At 39.8% G+C, this 22,820-nt stretch overlaps 1 protein-coding gene across 1 annotated transcript in view; it reads right to left on the reverse strand.

The window, feature by feature from the left end:
• Positions 1-422: 422 nt before the first annotated feature.
• The window catches only part of TXK (TXK tyrosine kinase), a 30,820-nt gene continuing 8,422 nt past the window's right edge, over positions 423-22,820 (reverse strand). The window contains exons 2-14 of the mRNA XM_019552587.1: positions 21,812-21,887; positions 20,787-20,998; positions 17,702-17,767; positions 16,869-16,923; positions 15,715-15,794; positions 14,656-14,783; positions 13,350-13,424; positions 12,035-12,206; positions 10,556-10,772; positions 6,133-6,197; positions 3,011-3,129; positions 2,408-2,565; positions 423-1,846 (exon numbers count right to left, since the gene is read on the reverse strand). Coding sequence (XP_019408132.1) covers positions 1,778-1,846; positions 2,408-2,565; positions 3,011-3,129; positions 6,133-6,197; positions 10,556-10,772; positions 12,035-12,206; positions 13,350-13,424; positions 14,656-14,783; positions 15,715-15,794; positions 16,869-16,923; positions 17,702-17,767; positions 20,787-20,998; positions 21,812-21,887 — 1,492 coding nt within the window. The 3' untranslated portion in view covers positions 423-1,777. The remainder of the gene's footprint in view (positions 1,847-2,407; positions 2,566-3,010; positions 3,130-6,132; positions 6,198-10,555; positions 10,773-12,034; positions 12,207-13,349; positions 13,425-14,655; positions 14,784-15,714; positions 15,795-16,868; positions 16,924-17,701; positions 17,768-20,786; positions 20,999-21,811; positions 21,888-22,820) is intronic.

Below are 22,820 nucleotides of genomic sequence, written 5' to 3' on the forward strand. Positions count from 1 at the left end.
TTAAGGAGACAAGGATGGGTAGCAGCTGTGTTTTTTTTTTTTTTCTAAATCTGCTATTGATAATGCATTTTTAATAATATTTCTAACAATTTTATAAAAATTTCATACTTCATTCCATATGAGTCAATTATAGGAGCAAAAAGTGCTATAGCTAGATAAAAAGTCTTTTAAGAATTGTGGAAGAAAAGAAGGATATCAAGTTTGCTTTGAAACTGAAATGCTTTAAAATTGTGTTTGAAAGAACTGCCAGCTTTCCATACAGGGTAAACTAAGTGATTTTGCACTTAATTATCGCTATGGGTTTTCATTAAATATTATACACTGTTATCATTAAGAGGAGTTATCCATGCTTATGCTAGAATTGAATTTGGTCCAAAGATGCTATTAACTTACAGAGTTCCAACAACTGTAAAGATGTTTTTATTAAGAAGGTAAAATGTAGTGAGTCATGTGGAATTATATCATTCTACAATTTTAAGATTTAAACATTTTTTCTATGGAAAAGTTACTATAATATCAACTATACACATGCATTAACTTAATTACATAATTTAATCACATGCTACAAATATATAGCTTTTTTTTTAGTGCTATGCTCTTTCTCCAAGTTCAGCTTAGAAGCAATCAACTTGTGTAGCCTTAATATTTGTCAATCCATATATACCATGGAAGAAGAAAAACAAAATCACCAATACAGTTGTTATCCACAGGGTACCAAGGACAACAAATATTGGTCACACAAATGCTTTATCTTTTTGCCATGACTTTGCAAAATTTTATTTGTCAGATAAATCCAAAGTTTCCATCTTCTACCTCTTTGGCTTGTCTGCTGGCCATTTTAGATATTCCACAAGAGGAAGTCAGGATCACTGCTGAAGGAAACAAGGGAGCTAGGCACGGATGTAGCAGCAAAAGCTGGAAAAGAGGATAGTAAAACCTTCTGAAGAAGCAAGAAGCAGCTTACTCAAGGTTGTAGTTGTCATTTGGTGCTCTGAAGAAATACAGGAATGAGCTCCATGTGGCAGGTGACGTTATCAGCTATGCAACTTCTACATTGTTCATAACACTGCATTCAGAGTAGGCTTAAGACCTTCTTAAGAACAGCTGTCTCTTCTCCAAGGAGATGAGGCACATTGGCTATGTCTTGTCTCTCTCTAAATGGCTGATCATCTGGTCAATTAGAGTGTATTTGTGATCCTGCATTTAAGAAATGTTCTTCACTTCAAGTGATGGAAATTTGTGTTGTGGTATCAAAGGTTATGTCTTCAAATGCAGCTCACTACTCCGCAGAGGTTCACTACAGGTACTTAAGTCTCCCTGGTAGCCATCCAGCCCTATCTCCCAGTCTCAGTTATGCTAATTAACAAAATCAGTGGCACTGTTGCAGAATTTAGTATGCCATAAAAAGCAGAAGGTGTCATTTAGGGCTCTGTGCCCCAAACCACAGGATAACCTGGCTTCTCCCTTATGGTGTACAAGACTTGATTGCCACAATCCTGGCAATTAACTGCTCGGCATATCTGGACTCAGTTTTAACTGAGTAATGTGGAAGCAAAAAAGCTTAAAAGCCCATTGCCAATCTCCTGATCTATTTTCTTCCAACAGACCAAAACTCTGGTAAACACTAACAATGGAAATTAACTGAATGTGCAAGTCATCAGTATCCAAACCGCTGCTGGGTATACCATAACCAGATAAGACGGATAACTATATCAACCATTCCATGGAGGGCCCTTATGTTAATTCTGTAAAAAATTCATTTGTATGGAACATCGGGTTATCCAGTCTCTGCTATATCTGTGAGGGTTTGTAATAACTCTGCAAAAGCAGGACGGCCTTCAGGTTTCTGAAAAGCAAAGCAGAAAACAAGTTTATATTCAGAGTTTGTAGATTCATAGATGATCTGGTGTAGTAGCAACCTTTTATTAGCACACTATCTAGAACAGTCAGGCGTGTACATACGATGAAAGAAAAGCTATACATCTGCCACTTCAAGGAAAACCATGGATTTGGAGATTGGAGTGTTTTCTAAAATACCACCAAGACCACAAGGCATCTTGAAATGTAAATCTATTTCTTAAGCAATATTTATCTCGCCAGAGCACTTGCTGTGATAGGGAAGCACTGTGCCTCTGTGGAACACTGGGAAACATTTAAACAAGGAGGTAAAATAGTCAAATTGACTGATAAATGCAGGAATGGAAGTATTTTATATCTATTGTTGTCAATAATTAAAATAAACTAAAGCTTCTAAGCTTAGCCAGGATACATGAAAACCACATAAAAAATACTAAGTATGTCACTACTGTGTGTATAATTGACCTACTGTCAATGAATTGCCTTTGAGTCTTTATTTGGAATAAAAAACATATTTCACCATACAGAGCAGGAAGTAAGAGAAACAAACCTCATGCCAGCAGCTGTACATGACATTGTACACCGGAAGTGGGGCCAGATATGGTCGATAAAGTCTGTATCCTTCAGAAATCTCACGAACAACTTCGGCATTTGACTTATTGTCAAAAGGCATTTTTCCTTCTGTAAAAACTTCCCACATTAAAACTCCTAGGGGAAAAACCAACAGCAACAACCACAAAACTTAGAACTTTCTAAGTTTACAGAGCTATTTCATGATTTTATGAACAGCAATAAAATAAGCTATATTGGGTCCTGAATATTTCTCCTGAATGAAAATATTTTATTTCTGAACTGAATGGTGATGACCAAACCAAACCAATCCTCATATAATATAAATCTGCATCACCTTTATTGCAGGTAAGAAGATGACTAAATCCAACTGCCCCAATATCAACAAAGCACTACACCACATATTCCAAGACTTTCTTACAATTTAGGCATGATTAAAATATGAAACTAACTGATTCAAACTAGAAAACAGGTGGAACAGTGCAGCAAAATAATTTATCAGAGATGTGATTTCTCATGACTTTCTAAATAACACCAAGCAGCTTTTGACAATTGCAATGTGTTACGAATTAAACCAACTCACCAAATGACCACACATCTGATTTGGTGCTGTACTTTTTGAAATGAAAAACCTCAGGAGATGACCATTTGATTGGAAACTTTGCACCTGAAGAGCTGATATACTCATCATCGAGAACGTACCTAAAAGAAACATATATTTTAACTTCTGTATTGGGTAAATGTTTTAGGTGAAATTTCTCTAGATGGGAAATTTTATGAGTACATACAATTTTTTTTTAAAAAATTGTTGTGCCCCTGTCAAAATACCTGTTGTTAAGAATTCTAGACTAGATTAAAGGCAAAGATGCTTTAGCTACTTTTTGATTTTGAACTTCCCAGTTCTTATCCACCTCAGATACTACATAGGTATATCCATGCAGCTTGGGTACTGAAAACAGTATAGCCACATAAAAAGCACACCATCCCACCTGGTTTACTTAGCCCTGCTGAGAAGCAACATATATTAACCTGGCTAGATTGTCATGCTAGCATGGCTAAGCTGCTTCCAGCACCAGAACTCACTCATTCAGAGCTAGTTCAGATATCTCTACACAGCACTACAACTGCTACATGAACATACCCAAAACATGATTTTTCTTACATTTATACAAGTTTTATAGTGATAAGTAATTCCACTGCTTTTTATAAGGTTAGGCTCATTCTCCGTTCATTTGCATAAATATAAACCAGAAGTAATTATCTGTTATCCACAATTTTCTAATGTAGAATTTTGCATAAATCCAAGAAGATTATGGAGTTGGGGTAGTATAGAACGGAAGCGGTTCTTTGCCCATTACTGATAGAACTTTGTACTAACCTCTTCTGTCAACAAAATTGTGCATGTTTCCTCACTAGCTAACTGCTTGGGAAGATAACACCGTGCCAGGACTGATTTAAATCTTGGGATTTGGTTGAACAGAACTCCCGTAGCATATTTTCACTACGTCTTTCTAAATAAAACTCTAGACATCCCTTAGAAAATAAGGAAGGTAACATCTCAATAAACTGGAGTCACCAAGATAGGTGAATATTACAAAAAATCTCTCTACTCTTGGAAAGTAAATCAACAACAAATAACTGTCTCTATTAAAAAGGTTTAAACAAAACATTATTCTGTCTTGAAACCGATTTTTGAGGCTTTTTTTGTATCTGACAAATCATGCCAGAGGCCACAGCAAATGAATGATAGACCCTGCCTTGTTCCATGACTAGTGTGAGAGCAGCGAATGTCACTACAGACAAGACTCCAGTCAGAGTTTGTCTTGTGTAGGCAACAACCCCGCACTGAATGCTGAAAAGGTAATTCTCTCCGGTCAAACCTGTAGAGGTTGTGCAAACCTCGCCTGGGCTGAAAATCTTTATAACTGACAGTGACAAAAACAACAGGGCCATTTTTTAAGAAGGAGCCTCAATTTGGCCCCTGTGCATGCCAGTATAGTGCACTGAACAACATTTGCATATTTTCTTCCAGTATTAAACTATACAAGTAATTGATAATCTAATAACTATGTGCAAAGGATTAGTGCTCCTGCAGATGCTTGCTCGATGCCGTTGCAACCTTACCTGGTGTCTGAGAGAGTCCCCTGAAGCCAGCCCAAGCTTGGCTTCTAGAGCAAGGAAGCAGCCCAAGCTCCCCGGCCTTTTGATCTCCCACCTTCCCCAGTTCTCTGAGGCCCCGACTCAAGGAATGAGCATCTAGTTCCACTCTTCGGTAAAGGCATTTATGGAAGCAAAGACCACCTGGCCAGAGGTTCTCTGTCCCATCCAATGGGGTTAAGCAGCCCCTCTATCCCAACTCTAGCCTTCATGGTCCTGAGCACCCCAAATGCTACTCAGCTGTTCCCTTTCCAGTCTTTCCAGAACTCTTCCACTTCTCTCAGTCCCCAGACTCTTCTGACCAGGAACTGCCAATCTGCTTTTTTCCAGGCTGCTGTCCCACTATCATGTTTATGTCCTGGGTGTTAGGCATCTCATCTTTGTTTATCTCTCAGAAAAGTCATTCAAAATTCTCTTGATGCTAAAGGTACCATTTTGTCTCCTCCTGAATATAGCCAGCCCTTGCACTTAACCTTTCATTCTTTATGCATAGGTTAATAAGGTAAGCTAAGTCCTATACAGTATTATAACAACGTGAACACAGTTAACACAGACATACCACCTGCAGGAACATACCACAAGAAGGAACTCCAGTGGCAGTATGTATAAGCAGAAGAACTGGTACTATTAATTTTATTAGAATCACTGATATAGGGGCTCTTGGAAGAGTATAGTTTTTTGTGCTAGAGGCCTCCACCATTTTGTTAGGCAAGCTCTGCAGCTCCACTATTTCATGACTGGCCCCTCTGGCCATTCCTGTTTCTCATAGTTTGTCAGTTGATCAGAATGAGTTTGGGCTCCAGAGAAAGAGAGAAAGAGAACTAATTTGTTCAGGGAGTGAAGCAGCCAGCGGGTAACCTTTCCTTAACAAGCCAACATTTCCTAGTTAACAGGAATAAAAAGTATGTTGGAATCTTTAGCTTAGCATGCTAAAACTAAGTTGACGTGATTGTCTATGATCTCGCCCCACTTTATTTAGAATTCATTTACCTCTCTTTTTCCAAGTCAGCATGATCTGACCTCCTGTCATTAACAGGAAACCCCCTCTGCTACTGCAAAAGCATACGCGTCTTCCTGCCTCCTGCCCACGCTTCCTGTGTGGGTCTATGAATCTTTTCTGACCTATCTAGCCTATATGGCTTTTAAAGGCCAGCTCCAATATATTAATGCTTTGGTTCTACTGGTGGGATTTTCCACCTTCTGTTTTGTGCATCGAAGTTGGGGGATTTATCTTCTCTCAGCTTCAACCAGCCCACTATCTTAAAATGCTCCCAACTGAATAAAGTGTCATTGAGGTTTATTAATGAACGTGCCACAGCCCTGATAGCAAACTGCTGATGCCATACCTGCGGCAATAGTTGATGCTGCTATAGTTTCATAATGAGACCTTTATACGTTCATCTAGAATTAATACATTTCTGTACAGATAAATTCCCCAAACCATCATAGCAAACAATAAGATTAATCCAATCCATAAGTAATATTGATTTAAAACATTTCAGTGGAGTTTAATATTAAATACAGCTATTATATAGAATTTCTGCTTACCTTGCCATTCCAAAGTCAGATATTTTAACTATGTGTTCAGCATTGACTAAACAGTTCCTCGCAGCCTGCAGGAAAACCAGAAACATGTTTGAAATCTGTCCTAAAGCATCCTGATAAAAATGCAAAAACAATTATTCAGAAAAGGTTCATGTGCTTAAATGTCCTCAATGTGTACCTCAAAATACAATCAAATGAAAGCAAAGCTAATGCTTCAAGTCACTGAACTATTTTTTATACTACTAATAATGATGTTTACATTTATATAACACCTCTCAGACCAGCAACATTTACAGTATATTTCACTTACAAAGACAATGCACTGTGCAGAATCTATTCAAACTGAAATCTGTATTGAACACCAGAGTTAGTACCTTATTCTGAATGTGGAAAAAAAACAATAGCCACAGGTGAACAGGAGTCAGGAATTCATGGTTTACCCCTTAGGTATTGGAGCCATGACCATGGACTTGACAATATCCCTTCTTTCTAATTTCAGAGTGACCAAGCCTTAGGATGAACAATTTGCCTGACACGTATTGCACACAATGCAAAGCAAATGGGTAAAAATTCAAAGGATCTCTCCTCAGTTTTGCAAGAAGCCAATAAAGGAAGAAGTGTAAAAAGAAAGAGGTTTCCTACCAGTAGCCAGATAGCACTGAGTCAAAAATAAGGTGGAAACAGAAAATAAATGTCCCCCTCCTGCTCCCTCTCAGCCTAGAAGGGATGATGATGATGGAGGAGGAGAATACTTCGTTAATCTCAGCAACTGGAGAAAATTAGTCTTAGATCTTGGAGAAAATCATCAAGGAGCACATCTGTGGGGGGCCAGCAGGGGAGATCATGCTCAGGGGCAACCAGCATAGGTTCATCAAAGACAGGTCCTGCCTGACCAACCTGATTGCCTTTTATGACCAGGTAACTAAATCCTTGGAGGATGGTGTCGCCATGGACGTAGTCTTTCTAGACTTTAAGAAGGCCTTTGACACTGTCTCTCACCCCATTCTCATCAGTCCTTGGGCCCGCATCGTTTAACATCTTCATCAGTGACTTGGACGAGGGGGTTGAAAGCACATTGTCCAAGTTTGCTGATGACACTAAGATGTGGGGCGAGGTGGGAACACTTGAAGGGATAAAGAGGCTGCAACTGGATTTAGACAGATTACAGAAGTGGGCAGATGAAAATAGGATGGGGTTCAATGTAGACAAATGCAGGGTGCTGCACCTTGGAAGAAGGAATCCACAGCATACATACAGGCTAGGGAGTTCCCCTCTTGAAAGCACAGAGGCGGAAAGGGATCTTGGAGTCATTATTGACTCCAGGATAAACATGAGCCGCCAATGCCAGACCCCAGCCAGCAAGGCCAGCCATACCTTGTCATGCATCCAAAGATGCATCTCAAGCCAGTCCAGAGAGGTGATACTCCCCCTGTATGTGACAATGGTCAGGCTGCAATTGGACTACAGCATCCAGTACTGGGCACCACACTTTAAAAGGGAAGTGGCCAGCCTGGAGAGAGTTCAGAGGAGGGCCACCCGCTTGGTGAAAGGACAGCAGGGCAGGCCCTATGAGAAGAGACTGAGGGACTGAACCTGTTCAGCCTCAGCAAGAGAAGGCTATGGGGGGACCTGGTGGCTGCCTACAAACTCATCAGGAGAGATCATCAGCAAATAGGAAGAGCCCTATTCTCCCCAGCACCACCTGGGGTGATGAGAAACAATGGGAATAAGCTGGTGGAGAATGGGTTTAGGTTAGAGATCAGGAGACAATATTTTACAGTTAGGGTGGCCAAAATCTGGAACCAGCTTCCCAGGGAAGTGGTCCTTGCCCCTACCTTGGGTAAATTTAAAAAGAGGTTAGATGATCACCTGTCTGGGGTCTTGTGAACCCAGCACTCATTCCTGCCTGTGGTAGGGAGTCAGGCTAGATGATCTGTTCAGGTCCCTCCTGACCCTAGCTACTATGAAACTATGAAACAGGTGAGTGAGGTAGCAAGAGAAGGTAGGGGAGCCAGGGGTGGTCAGAGAAAGAGGTTTTGTTGAATAGATTCTCAAAGGGAACATCTACAAGAGACTAAATGCCTGGTGGACTATTTCTACTGCTCATTAACACATCATGGCAAAAGCCATGCTAATGCACTGTTATGCATTAGTGTCATGTGAAAACTGTATTACGAAGCATGAAATTAGTACCTGTTATTACAGGTACTAAACTTAATATGCTGTAATTATGGCACATTAATGAACGTGTAGATGCAGCCAAAGAACCACAGGATAATCTTAGTAGGACATCTTGCTCCTGTTACTGCAGTGTTTATGTTATATCACTGGTTCATTGATACATTTTTATGACACCTCTAGTCAAGTTATCATTCCACCCTGACACTGATTTTCTCTAACTTCACTCTCTCTCTAAGTGGTTTCCAAGTTTTTGTGACTGAGTATCTTTTACTTAAAAGGACGTGTAATGCAGTAATTTCTGTAGACATTAATTACTGCTGCTGAAAAGTCACCAGTTAACAGTAAACATTTATAGTGAGTAGTGTGTGTGTGTGAGTGTGTGTGTGTAGGCAGACAAGGTTCTTCGGGTGAATCTGATACCTTTTATTAGGCCAACTTAAATAGTTAGAAAACATTTTCTTAGTAAGATTTTGGGTTTAAAAACCCTTTGTCAGGTTGAGGAAGCATCTGTAGTTGGTGTGTGCTCTTCCTGTATGGTATGAATAGTAAAGAGGCCAGAGGCTAGTATGCATGCAAGAAAGGCACTCAACAAGGACACTCCTCCAGAGAGGTAGATTGCACATTTGAAAGAGCCACCCAGATACCATGTGAAGAATTGCTGCAGTATAGAAGGAAACCCCCCACAAATCACACACCACTGATTATGATACATCACCCCTCCTCGAACCCAGATGTGAAATCCTCAAACAATTGCAACCCATACTAGGAGATGCAATTCTTAAAGGGATCTTTCCAGAACCACCCATCCTAGCCTTCAAACAAGCACCGAACCTCGTTAACCTCATCACTAGAAGCAAACTTCCCATGGCCCAAAACACACTGAATAGATCCAGACCATGCCATAACAAGAAATGCAAAACCTGCCAACACATCTCCACCACCCCCACAATTACTACATCCCACAACAGATCCATCACCATTCCTGGACCTTACATCTGCACCTCCAGAAATGTAATATATCTCACCCAATGCACCAAATACCCTGATGGAAAATATGTAGGAGAGACCAAACAACAAACGCGTACCAGAATGAACGCACACTGGAAATCTGTTAAAGACAAGAATACCCAATTACCTGTGGGGGCACATTTCTCATAAGAAAACCACTCTCTCTCCAGTCTCTCAGTTCTAATCCTCAAAGGGAATTTACAAAACACTTTTCACAGACGAGCCTATGAACTTTACTTCAACCTCCTGGATACAAAAAAACATGGACTAAATATATATATATTGGATTTAGGACACATTATAACTTGCCTGACATCTGACTCTCAGGTACCTCTCCACTATTTACCTGCTACATTCATCCCCCTTTCTTCCCCCGCTCTCCACTCCCAGCCTGTCTCTCACCCACTGACTCCTCAGTTTACATCTTCACTGACTGCCTTTCTTGCATGCATACCAGCCTCTGGCTTCTTTACTATTCCTTCCATCCAAGAAGAGCACACACCAACTGCAGATGCTTCCTCAGCCCGATGAAAGGTTTTTAAACCCGAAAGCTTGCTAAGAAAAAATTTTCAAACTATTTAAGTTGATCTAATAAAAGATATCAGATTCACCCAAAGAAGCTTGTCTGCCTATGTCCTTAGATCAGGGGTTTTCAACTGGGGGTACCCCTGGGGGTACCTGGGATGGCGTCAAGGGGTACTTGGCAGCAGGCACCACCACCACTGGCAGCACTTCTGCTGACAGCACTTACTGCCTTCTCGAACAGCCACCAGGACTACACTGACCCAAAAAGTTTGAAAACCCCTGCCTTAGACCAACACGGCTACAACCTACAGCTGTGTTGGTTTAGGCAGAAGTTTTCAGGGGTGTAAAAGGGTGAAAACCCCTGCCTTAAACCAACACGGCTACAACCTACCCTATATATATACGGGGCTGTAGGTTGTAGCCATGTTGGTTTAAGGCAGGGGTTTTAAACCTTTTTCACACACACCCACACACACATTAATACTTTAAATTTAATATTACAAAATCCACAAACTATAATAAAGTGAGTGAGCAGCTGAAATTTTGTATTTCCCTGCCAGAATCCAATTAATTAAAATAATACTGTGTTATCTTATTAGGTCCTACAGTGGTTAAACAAGGTGCATAAAATACATCACTTGCCCACAAAATGAAATGCCGTGTCTATTTTATCATTACACAGTTCAAATTGCAGGGGAACTGCTATACTTACTAAATCACGGTGAATAAATTTCTTTCTTTCTAAATATACCATCCCTTCACATACATCCTGACACATACTCAACAACGTTTCTTTGTTAAGCTTCCCATGTCTTTGCCGAAGGTAATTGAGCAAACAGCCATTTTCCATGAACTCTGTCACTATGTAGAGAGGCTTGTGCTGTATGCATACTCCGTATAGCTGTACTAGCTTTGGGTGGGACAGTTTCCTGTTGACAAAACACATTTCAGTTAGTAGACATTTGCCACTAACAGGCAAATTACAGTAGTTCTGATTGCTAGAATATTTTTTTAAGTATTTTGCAAAATGTTCCCTTCATTGATAATCCACTGATAATTTATATATACTGTACAAAGTTTGGATCTTTCAATTCAGTTCAACTTCATCCAGGCTATGACTGTATGTAGCTTTGTGGAAGTGAATCTGGAAGAAAATAAAGTTCCCTTCACTCTTTTCTCTTTCCATCTCCTTGTACATGGCCCAGGCTCAGTCCTTGTCTTTAAGTTTCTAAGGCCCCTGACAGATATGAAAATAATGGCACAATTGGGACTGGAATAATTTTATGATGCATCCCAAACACCACACCTCCTGCGATAGTAGACTTCATGGAAGGAGATGCAAGGTTTGGGATGGGACATAAAATTCCTGTAGTCCCAGTCATGCCACAACTGAGCTGCCTCCAGCCAGATATAGCAAACCAAGCAGAAGATGGCTCTGTTCCTGACCCTGGGCTGCTCTGTTCCAGATCTGGGCTCTCAGAGCCAGTCCAACAATCATCTGATTATCAGATGAGCCCTAGAATTCCTCCACTCCCCCAGTTCAAGACCATACCCCAACAGTCCTGGGTGGGTTCAAAACCTCACACTGCTGGGGTGGGTTAGTTGATTGTCAACCCACTCCAGGACAGCCCAGCTGCATGCATGACTTTGGAATTCATGGGACACCAAGACTCTGGCATTAGAGAGCCATCCTGAGGTCCCTGGGCCCCAGGACATCTACAAATCATGGGTTCAGCCCAGCTCCCTGAAAAATGGCATTTTAAGTGCCTTTCCTTTGACTCCCATGAACTGTATGATAACTGACATCCTAAAGGGAGTAGGGCTATGACCTCACCCTGATGTGCAGCTGCTTACATGAGGGAAATGCAAGAAGCAGGCCTACATTTTCCCAGTATTTGCAGAAACTCTTAACTGGGGATGGCACAATTGTTCTAGGACCAGTTAACAGTGCAAAACAGTCCCTATTCAGCTTTCTCATTCAAAAGAGCATGTGACCTAAAGATGCAATCTCACACCTAGTGTATGTGATGTGTGTACTGTGTAGTTAGTTCAGTTTCCATTGCAAACTCATTGCATAGCTTCCATGCATTGTACAACATCAAGCATATTGGTAGCATTCATTAAATAATGTTATACAAACTTCTAGTAGTGTCAGGTATTCCACCAAGCACAAAGCAGCTGTTGTACTCACATCATCACTTTAGCTTCCTCGATGAAATCATCTTCAGACATTGCACCTTCGTTGATTGCCTTAATGGCAACTTTGACAAGTGCTTTCCATTTACCCAGCTGAACCACTCCAAACTGGCCACGGCCAAGTTCTTTCATACAAGTCAGTTCAGATGGATTTATCTCCCACTTCTCTATAAAAGCGAACCCAATATGTTAAAGTAACAGGGAACATGTCAGATGTCCTAAACCCTAATTATGGTTCAGAAAAAATGCCGCATCTTTAGCATGTATATACAATAAGCCATTGATACTTTTTATCAGTATCAAAAATACCATGAATTTGCTATGAAAACTCAGCAATTCATTCATTTCATAAAATTTGTAAATCAATTATTTCATACATTAAACCAATGGTTTCAGAAGTAAATGCTAATAACTGAATGCAGGAATGCTTGGGGCCTGAAGGTAGGACACTTATCTAGTTATTTAACACACCTTGAAACATTACCATATGTGATGTCTATTACTTCTTCAGTTAATTGACTCCAGCATCATGCATATCAGCATCCCTGCACTGAAAAACAGCGGAGCTTTAGTTAAAGTGCCTCACTGCCATTTTTCAGTGCAAGGACACTGATACACATGATACTTAGGGTGCTTTAATTAGAGTGCTCCTCCTGCCTCCCAAAACACATGTATAAACTCCCTAAACACTAACCGGCATTCTCTGTTGTGCCATCTACACTAATTCTGCCTTACAGAAGTCATTTTTCTATAAAGTATTGATAATGCTGGTGCTGCCCACATGCACAAGAAGGACAGGCAGATGATCCTACAGGTATATAAACCAAAATTCTTTGTACTGATTTTTTATGCTCTGTGAAATGTCATTCTTATTACTTAAAGTTGCATGGTGAGCAAAGACAATCATGATTACAAATGATATGAATCAAAATTGTATATACTTTCAAACCAGTTCTTGTTATCTGGAACATAAACTTGAGTCTCAGGCCTTTTTTCATAAACTGTGAGAAAGTGTAGAAGCAACAGAGTGGGGATGCAGCTAGGCATCTGTGGAAAAGCTCAACTGCAAATGTGCAACTGCCCCAACTCTCCCCCAGCCAGTGTCTGGGATGGTTGCCCCTCACAAGTTATGCCACTGCAGAGACGCAATGGTAGAAATATGAATGAAAGAACGAATGTGACCATTCATTCGAATATGCACATGCATATATTCATTATTGCAGAGATAATTTCTCAATTGCCAACAGGATGGACATGCTTTAAAGTCATAGAGAGACCTAAATCTACCAATACAAAACCTTAAACTTTACCATAACCAAATCCTGCAGTTGCTGGTAAAGAGTTTCCCACTGTTCCAACTGGATATCGGAGGCGTGTGATGAGACCTACAGGAATCAGAATGGCAGTATTCCTTAGACCAGTAAGCTCCTTCACTCTGTCTCCATATTAGATTCCTACACCTAAACACATCTTTGGTGTCCAACCCCACATTTCTTATTCATTCAAAGTGCCTTTGTTCTGTATTATTTGTGGATCTTTCAGATGTGTCCTTAGGAATAAGGAGAAATTGAAGAAGAGCATAATCAATACCTTGCTGGGTGGAGTGGGAACTCTGGCATCTTCCAGGACAGACAATTTAATGCTTAGAGGACAAATGCTATAGTTTCCACAAAAAAAATGTAGAATTTTTTTTTTGTTTGCTCTTATTTCTATTAGAAATCAGATATTAGGATGACAGTAGTACCTCATGGCTCCAGCAGAAATCAAAGCCAGTCACTATACAAAAATGTAGTAGGCGGCAGTCCCTTTTCAGAGGGATTTCTTTTCAGATTTATAATTTTGTGTTTTAGGGGGATCAGTGTTATTATTGTGGCACTTTTACAATACCTTTTATGGTACCTTTTGAGCCTGATTCTCCAGCTTATTGTACCACATAACTTTCACAACTCTGACACTGCAGACTCCATCCCACTCCAACAACTGAACAGCCATAGAACCAAAAATGTCATTTCCTTTGGTTTCTTGTTTATTAATCAAAAGATTATTCCAAAATAACCCCATACTGAGCTGTATAACTAAAAGGCTAGTGCCTTTCACCTGTTGATCCTGCTCTTCCACTAATTAGATGCCCTGTTCTACTGAACTTTTACCTGATAAGTACTCCTGATAATATCTCTTCCCTCCTAGTTCACAGCCCTTCTCTATTTAAGCAAACTGTTTTCATTTATATATGGAATAATATGTTTTTGTTCTATATGCTAATTAGCTCAACTTGTATCTGCTTCTGCTTGAGATCTGAGGAAAAGCAGTGTGTGCTGGAAAGCTTCTCAAACCTCTCTCAACTACGCTGTCAGTTCAATAAAAGCAACCACAACAAACCCTAATTTCCTGTTCCTTTTGAAAACCCATTTTATATAAATTTGATTGGCTCATATCGTCCCCAATTTGAGCATGGTACAAATGTATTGATTTGGTACAAAGGATTGCTAAATATTTGAACTTCTTAACAATTCAAAAAAATTGATTACAGAAGAGTTGTTTCTAAGCTGTCAAAATCATATCTGCAATGAAGTGCAAATGTTCACAATAGATTCTTATTGGTTTTTATGTACTTACCTGCTGCATTATGCTGGTGATACTGAACAAGTTCAGGAATAGTTGAAAAAAGATATTCTTTTGCTACATAATACTTTCCTGAATGGTCTTTCTTAATTTGATAATGTCGGATATCTCCATTTTGGCTTCTGAAATTGACAGAACATTGGTTACTTAAAACATGAACCAGATTTGTATAATACAACACTGTCTGATTAAATAATGTTTGGAATGGGAATATACTTTAAAAACTGATTTATGGTTGAGCTAATGTTTACGTAAAAAAATAATCTTTCTCTGAATCTCTCCTTCCACTCTGGGGGGTATAGTCTAGGGTTGCACAGCTAAAGAAATGCATAAAACAAACAAGCCAAAAAAAAAAGAAAAGAAATAGTTGAGCTTTTGAGAACTACGAGGTAGAAAGCAATATATTCTGCTCCTCTTCCCAGACCAAACCATCATTTCACGACCAGTCTGTACCGTTATTAAAACATTTTGACTTTCTAGATGGTAAAGGAGAAGCAGCTACGGATATGATACAGCACTAAGGTGACTATATATATATTCTAGAACAGGCTATTAAATGTGAAGAGCAGATAATGTCTCACTACAGAGCTGCCTGGTGCACTAGGAAAGGGTATGTGGTTTTCTGGCATAAAACATTTAAATTGCAATAAAATCCCATTAAAAAAACTTCAGAACTGGAGGGCAGCTTTTCCCAAGTTATGCTGCCCCCTGATCTAGGAGCTGTCCCTCCACCTCAGCTCACTGGCCAAGGGTTCCCCCACTGTACCCCAGGCTTCACTGTGCCATGCCACCACCTGGGGCAGGCACAGAAAGGGGAACCCAGGGAGTTAGTCTGGAGCTCCTGGCTACCGCTTCAGTCAGAGCAATATAGGGAACAGTGGTTGGGTGGAAGCCCCTCGTACGCCGCGTGCAATCCACAAGCCAGACAGCCCTGCTATGCAGTATTATATAGTGCACATGGCCAGGGCACCAACCAAGCAGCTTGTCACAAAGAATTTTAAATAAGACATCCTTTCATGACCTTATCTGAATTCCTAATCAGCAATCACTTACCCTCTAGGTCGTGAATATACAGACAGTGTGAGGGCTCCCTGTTGGCTTGAATCTCTGACAGTAAATGCACCTTCTTTGGACTGAAAAAAATTCAGATTTAGTTTATCTTTTCTTTTGAGCTTGACAGAAAACTTACATGCAACGTGATATTCAATTCATTATGAAATTCTGTGGAATATCTGATAAAGTAACCAAAGAAAACAAAAGAATAGTAACTAGTGACTCTTAAAATAGAATAATATAATTATGTTTCACTCTGTTGCACCAATATAGGTGAGGTCTCCATCTATAGTTTGTTTAAGTCAAAGCTAACAGGTCATACAAACCTATACATATTTGAAGGATTGCAATGCCAAGGAGAAAACATCTCATAAAAATATCTTGGAGTTAAATATATTGGATTATGAAAGCGGTGAAACTGTATCTTAGAGTCATTTAAACGTTAGTCCATGAAAATCCTTTGAAAATATTGTAAAACGGGGAGATGGAGTGGATTATATAAAAAACTTGTGATGTTTAGTGATTCTCTGTATTTTTGTGTGCTTGAAGTACAAGATGCTGTCATGTCCAATCCTGAGAAAAGCTCTGCTAATTCACTGTATAATAGTAATAATCTGAAGTCATGAACAAAGGTACCATTTTGTTAAATTCTGACATAGCACTTTTTGTAGGGATCCCCATTGTTTCACAAAAAATATTAACGTACCACCAATAAAAGTGTGAGAAGGAGCACAGCATGGTACATGATAGCAAGGGAAACATATATTTTAGTTAAGGGCACTAAGCAGACCACTACACTAATAAAAATATAAAGAGGATTTTAATGTTTAAATACAACAAATAGATTACAGCCTTTTGAAGTCTCTTCCAAAGGCACACCCAGTAAACTGCATGGAGCTCAGGTCTTCTAATGCAGAAAATGGAAAACCTAAAAAGGATCTGCTGAGTTATCAACTTCAAGCTCTAGGTACTCAAGATATTTCACATTTGGTACTTACATCACCAAGCCAGCCCTTAATTTTAAAGTACTCTGTCCTAAAACATGCAGAACAGCTTTAGATTTGATCGCTGAAATGTACATGATGCCTCTCATCATACTGACAGGATCACATTCAGATTACTGGTAATTTATATTTATACATTGACCAAATTACCTTCTGCCGTAGTAGTTCTTCTGCCTGATTTCTGTTTATATTTTTTAAATACCACCTGTAATAAATACCCAAGAAGAGAGTTGATTTATGTGTTGATTTCAAGGTTGTCTTAATAAAATAATAGAGATTCACACCATTTAAGTGACACATCAGAATCATTATAACACTCTTAAACTAAAACCTTAGCTGATAGGCTGTTAAAGTTGTAAGTTAGCATCTGTTAATTTTAAGCCATTTGATTAGATATCTGCAGTTATAATTAATGTAGAAAGATCTGTGAGTGAGGAAATTCAGAGCTAATGATTAAAAATGTTGAAAAATGAAGACATTAAAGATATGTAGTTCAAAAAAGTCTGAATGCCAGACTGAAAATACTTAAAATCCCAACACCAACTTTAATTTTGCCCCTTACTGTCAGTTAACTACCATTACTTAATTGCCTTTCCTTGTGCCTATTTCACAGCCTGTCCAACATACACATTATTTTTAAATCTCCCCAGTAATAGCACAAGGAACTGTGTTCTCATGTCAATACCATAAGTTGTTACAGGGCCACATGCCCCACCTTCTATAAATGGACGTGTTCACAGTTGACTGACTAGTGTGTAAAATAAGTAGTCCTGTAATAGTCCATCTCTAGCTGAAATATTTGGGAATGTTTCTCTTCATCAGTAAATGACTCCAAAATAGGAAGTACTTTCAAAAGTCTGCTGGATAGTAGTTTGTATATACACAACAGGAAAACAGTAGCGTGTAACAGCACTAGCGTACGGACCCTAACCAATCTAAACCATTCAGAAAGGATGTGTAATAAACATTTTAGGTATACTTACTCATATGCTTCTAAATTACTTCTCTTGTTCTCAGTTACATAATTGCTGGGAATTAGGCCTTCATTCCTAAAATAAATATAACCAAAAGATTATGATATAATAGGATGTAAAGTATTTATTGGAATTCATTGAGCACGGGCATAGTTTGCAGTCTGTTTTCAGAGGTTCAAACTGGGCAATCTAACTAAAAGATACTTGTAGATTCAGGTTTTTTCAAAATATTTTTCTAGGAAATTCGATGCATTTCCAAGTAAAAACAATAACAAAATTGAATCAGTTTCTAGACTACTTTAAACTAGCCTATGAAATTATCTTGCATATATACAACAGGAAAATAGCTGTAAATAGACAAAGTTCAAGTTTCAATTTCCAGTTCTCATTCACATTTTCACAGTGTAGAAAAGACAAAAGTAATACTTGGAAACATAGCTAGAAACTACCTTAATGGCAGAAGTTTTACCACCCACATTATATATAAGTTCTGTTTCTATAAATTCAGATTGTCATGAAAGAAGATCCCCAAGTTCTGCTTTACACCTGGTGATTTTTTATTTGAATGGCAGATGCTGATAAGCCCTATTTGCAGGAATCATTCCCTGTAATATGAAACTTAGGAAATGAGTACTTGTGATGTTTTGCAACCAATTCTAGAGGACAGACTTTGGTTTACACCTTCAATTTTCAGTGTTGCACTGATATTTAGCCAGGTTATCACCAGTTATTTTAATCCCACCATCTAAATGAGCGAGTTACCTTCTCCCAGGATGATTATTTATTGACTGCTGTTATGTTCATCTCTATATAATTAGTAGAGAAAGATATGGTCTATAATCCAAGGGCACATACAGACATTCAGGAAAGTTAGGAGAAGGTTAGATCATATTAAAAATGGCTACCTGATCTAACTTAGTTTGCCCAGGTACTGACCTTACACTTAGATCCCAAGTTAGGTGGACCTAAGTGTGCACAGTACAGAAGTTCAGGACAGTTAGATTAATCTAAAAATAGCTGGTGTGATCCAAGGTAAAAGTACCTCTGAGGTAGCCTAGCTTAGATTGGGTCCAGAGAGACCAACTTACCTTAATTGTACAGTCCCTAGTACATCCCTGAGCCTGGGAAAGCCTAGCTGGTGGCCCAAGCCCTAGGTCTGCACTTTCCCAACCCACTCCCCTGGCACCAGGCTATTTTTAGACTTCACCTGGCCCCCCATTCTCCCCTCCCATTCAGCTACTCCCACCTCCGAGCCTGCGAAACTCCCTGATTCCACAAGCTGCTCCTGGTGCTGGTTTTACCAGTATTTCCTGAGGAAGCCAAGGAAGTAAGTTGGGAGCTGAGAAAGTAAGTTGGGGTGGGGGGAGAAGTGGGCAGGATGAGGGAAATCAGTTCATGGGGGAGCTGTTTGTCTGGGGATGGGGAAGGTCAGGAGGCTAAAAATAGGCCCTTGTCCCTGGGGATGGGGGAGAGAGCCCTGCCATGCCTCCAAGTTCTCCTACAGACCTAGCAAGTCCCCCATATCCTGCTAAACCTTGTGGACCCTGGGGACTCTGCTAGCCCTGCCAATCCCTCCGATTCCCCCTGTGGATCCTGCCAATCCCCCCATGGACCCCACTTGTCCACCTGATCCCACCAGGGACCCAGTTTGTCCCCTGATCTCCCCCACAAATGCTGCCTGTTCCTCCCCCCAGAGACTGCCTGCCCCCTGAAACCACTACAAACCTCCCCACACTAACCTCATCCATCCCAATTTACCTTGGAGTGGGTGACCATTTTTAATTCAATTTAATCTCTCCGAAGCTCCCCAAATGTCTCTTTGCCCCCCCCAAGAGACTTCAACCTAATTTAGACAGGCTGCAATTCCGACACACAAAACATTACATGAACATCTAATGATTTGGTCAACAGTTTCATCAGAAGATGCAGGTATGTTGTACCCAAAATACTTTGTTTTAAGAGCTTTTGCAGAATGGGCACCTATACACAAACACTGAGGCTGCTCCAACGTCCTGGAATTCCAGTGCTTTGGAGCAGTCTTGATTAATGGAATCTGCTGGAGCACAGAAATTACCATGCTTCAGCAGCCTTCTGGGTCTCGTGTGTCAGTGTCCCTGCACTTAAAAATGGCGGGGGGGGGCGCTTGAACTAAAGCTCGAATAAGTGGCCTAAAGCAGGGTTCTGATGGAGCGGAGCAAGCCCAGGGCAGACCACCTATCTTGTTGGTGTGTCCCAAAGCTAAGGGGGCCAGGAACTCTGGGTCCCAAGCTTCAAGCCACTCAGCTGGGGAGTCTGTCAGTGTCAATTGCACTGAAGAGCCTGGAAACCTTCCTTATGACAAGAAATTTTGAAATGTTTTTGGTTTGGTCCAATTCAAAACAAAATCAAATTTCGAGGAAGAAAAAAAGCTAGAAAGAAATTTCCCATAAACTCAAAATAAACATAAATCTATATCTATTGTGTGGGTTATCAATGCAAGACTGAGTGGAGACAGTGTATTTAAAGGAGAGATTTGACTGAAAAACACAGTCATTTATGCAAAATCTTGTCAATTATTCCAGACATAAAGAGAGAGAAGACATGTAGAGCCAGGGGACACAGAGTTGTGAGGGAAGGACCATAAGTGAAGTTCAGATCTCAACTTTTTGAAGGACTTTGACTTCTGGGGTATTGTTTCAGGCCTATCACTAAGAAGTTTTACTGGTTTACATGTCTTGTTTAACAGGATAAAATTTTGCCTGCATGCAAGCATGTACTTCTGACTAATTGCATTGTAAAATGCTCTGTAAACCAAGCAATAAGGACCATATTTTCAAAGGAACTTACCACCCAACAATCCACTTGGCTTTCAAAATCCCATATATTTCTTTTGTTTATCATGGAGTGTGTCTGTGTGTCAGAGCCTTGATTCCTATTATTGTCAGTGAGATTTGCTGTATGCTGGACACTTTTTAATATCTGCCCACTTCATATATGTGCCCAACTGAGAAGTAAACTTAAAAATCTGATCCTAAGCTATCTGCATGTCTCTGTTATTTTTTTTCTGGGAGGAAGACTTTGATATAGCTGAGACAGAATATGCCTTCTTTCTCACCCATTTTGGTCTCTTGCCTTCCACCAGTGTGGATCATACTTCTCAAGGATAATGTATTCTTCTGACTTCCTGAGTGCCAAGTTAGAGGGTCCTTTGGCAAAAAAGTCATAGAGTGCAATGACTGTGATGTTCTCTTCATGTTCTTTTGAAGCCTGGGGAGGTAGTGGAGGCAGCGGCTTCCTCTTGGATTGCTGAACACAATCTCTGTTTTGCTATCAAGAGAACGAAGTATTACTCTTGGGTAAAGTTTCTTTCTGCATTGCTCATTTTATATTATTATTGTTATTGTTATTTCCCTTTTTATTACACTAAAAGAAACTGATCATGGTGGTTATCTCCCTCTGCACAGCGCTATCACCTGATCAGTTGCACTTGCAAAATGTCAACAGAGTACTGGTAACACTTCAGTAACTTACACAAACCAAAGTTTCATTGGAAAGGCAAACACACAGGGGCCAAAATAGATTATTTTCCCCCCACAAATGTGCTTGCAGTCATATTAATGTGGTAGCATGGGTTCTAGAGACAGGACAGGACAGAACAGCTCAGCTGAACTGATGTAAATCAACATAGCTCCATTGAAGCCAGTGGAGTTAAACCAGTGTGGAATCTGGCCATTTATCTGAGGGCACAAAGCAAGTATAAGAAAATTACGTACATTCCCAACATATCAACATAAATATAAACACTTTCTTTTGCATGGACTGAAGGCCAGGTTTTGTGCTCATTTACACACTGTAAATAGGAAGGCGTGCTATTGAAATCAATAGCATCAGGCCAAATGAAAGTGATGCCATAATCCGTCCTTTCCTATCTAAGAAAATGCATTACTTCTAAATCATGACACCTTTGATAAAATGCTGTTTAGAGTACTTACATAAAATCTGCAGCACCACAACTTCAAAAGACTTGGTAGGCATTTAGTTACCCCATTGTCTGCACTGCATTGATTCACTATATGGCTTTGGACCAGTCACTTAACCCCTTTATACTTCAGTTTCCTTTGTCCATTAAATATTACTTACTCTGTACTTCTGGGTAGATACATAGGAGAGTTGTTGTGAGGTATCACAATCCAGACTCAATTTTGTTCTCACCGCTCTAATTTTGAAAGACAAAAACAGTGTTTATGTGAATATATATCAAAATTCAGATTAGCTGTGGGAAGGAGAAAGGCATCCATGTTTTTCAAGTTTCATCAGATTTATCAAAAAATGAGGGTTTATATGTAATTATTTTGCAAGGCATATAGCTTTTGATTAGCGGGAAGGTAAAGTATTTGATTTACCTTTTTTGCACTGAACAGCAGCAGCAGCAGCAGCAGAAAACAGATTGGATGGTGTGAGCTGAAAAAAACATTTCCCATATTTTTAGCATTTTTTGGTTACTGAAATGAGGAGTAACATAGGTGCTGGGTTCTAATAGCTGGACTCGCTGTAAAACCTTGGACAAGTCACTGAGGACCTGATTGTGGAGCCCAGAATTGTACAGAGGAGGTATCTACACATGCACTTTATCACACAGTAAACTAATCTACTGCACAGTAAAGCATTACACTCTACACATGCAGGGCTGGTGTAGACTAATTTACAGGCCGTTGAATAGTCCTGTCAGACTCAGATACTATCTGGAAGCAGAGTGAATTACTTCACTTAAACACACATGTAGACAGTGACATCAGGATTAGTTTACTCTAGCTCAAATTGCACTGGAGTTTATTCAGTTGCATTAATTGCATGTGTAGACATACCCAGAATGAAATAAAAGGGGTGAATAAGAGGTGAAGCCAGATATCCAAAGAGAACAACATGTTCCACATCTGTGGAGCAGTCTCAATATCCAGCACAGCTGAGTACTGTCAGTTCTCTACTACAAAGGACATGGCCTTCAGCACTGAAAAAAGATCTAAGGAGGTGTATTAGATAGTTTCCCAAAGAGCAACCATTTTCCAAGTTTAGCTTTCATGTAACACATTCTCTACACAGTGGAGGGAAAGACTGCAGCAAGACCTGGATAGGTTACAGGGGTGGGCTA

This window comes from Crocodylus porosus, unplaced genomic scaffold, assembly GCF_001723895.1.
Source record: "Crocodylus porosus isolate Cpor-Errol unplaced genomic scaffold, CroPor_comp1, whole genome shotgun sequence".
Lineage (NCBI taxonomy): Eukaryota > Metazoa > Chordata > Crocodylia > Crocodylidae > Crocodylus > Crocodylus porosus.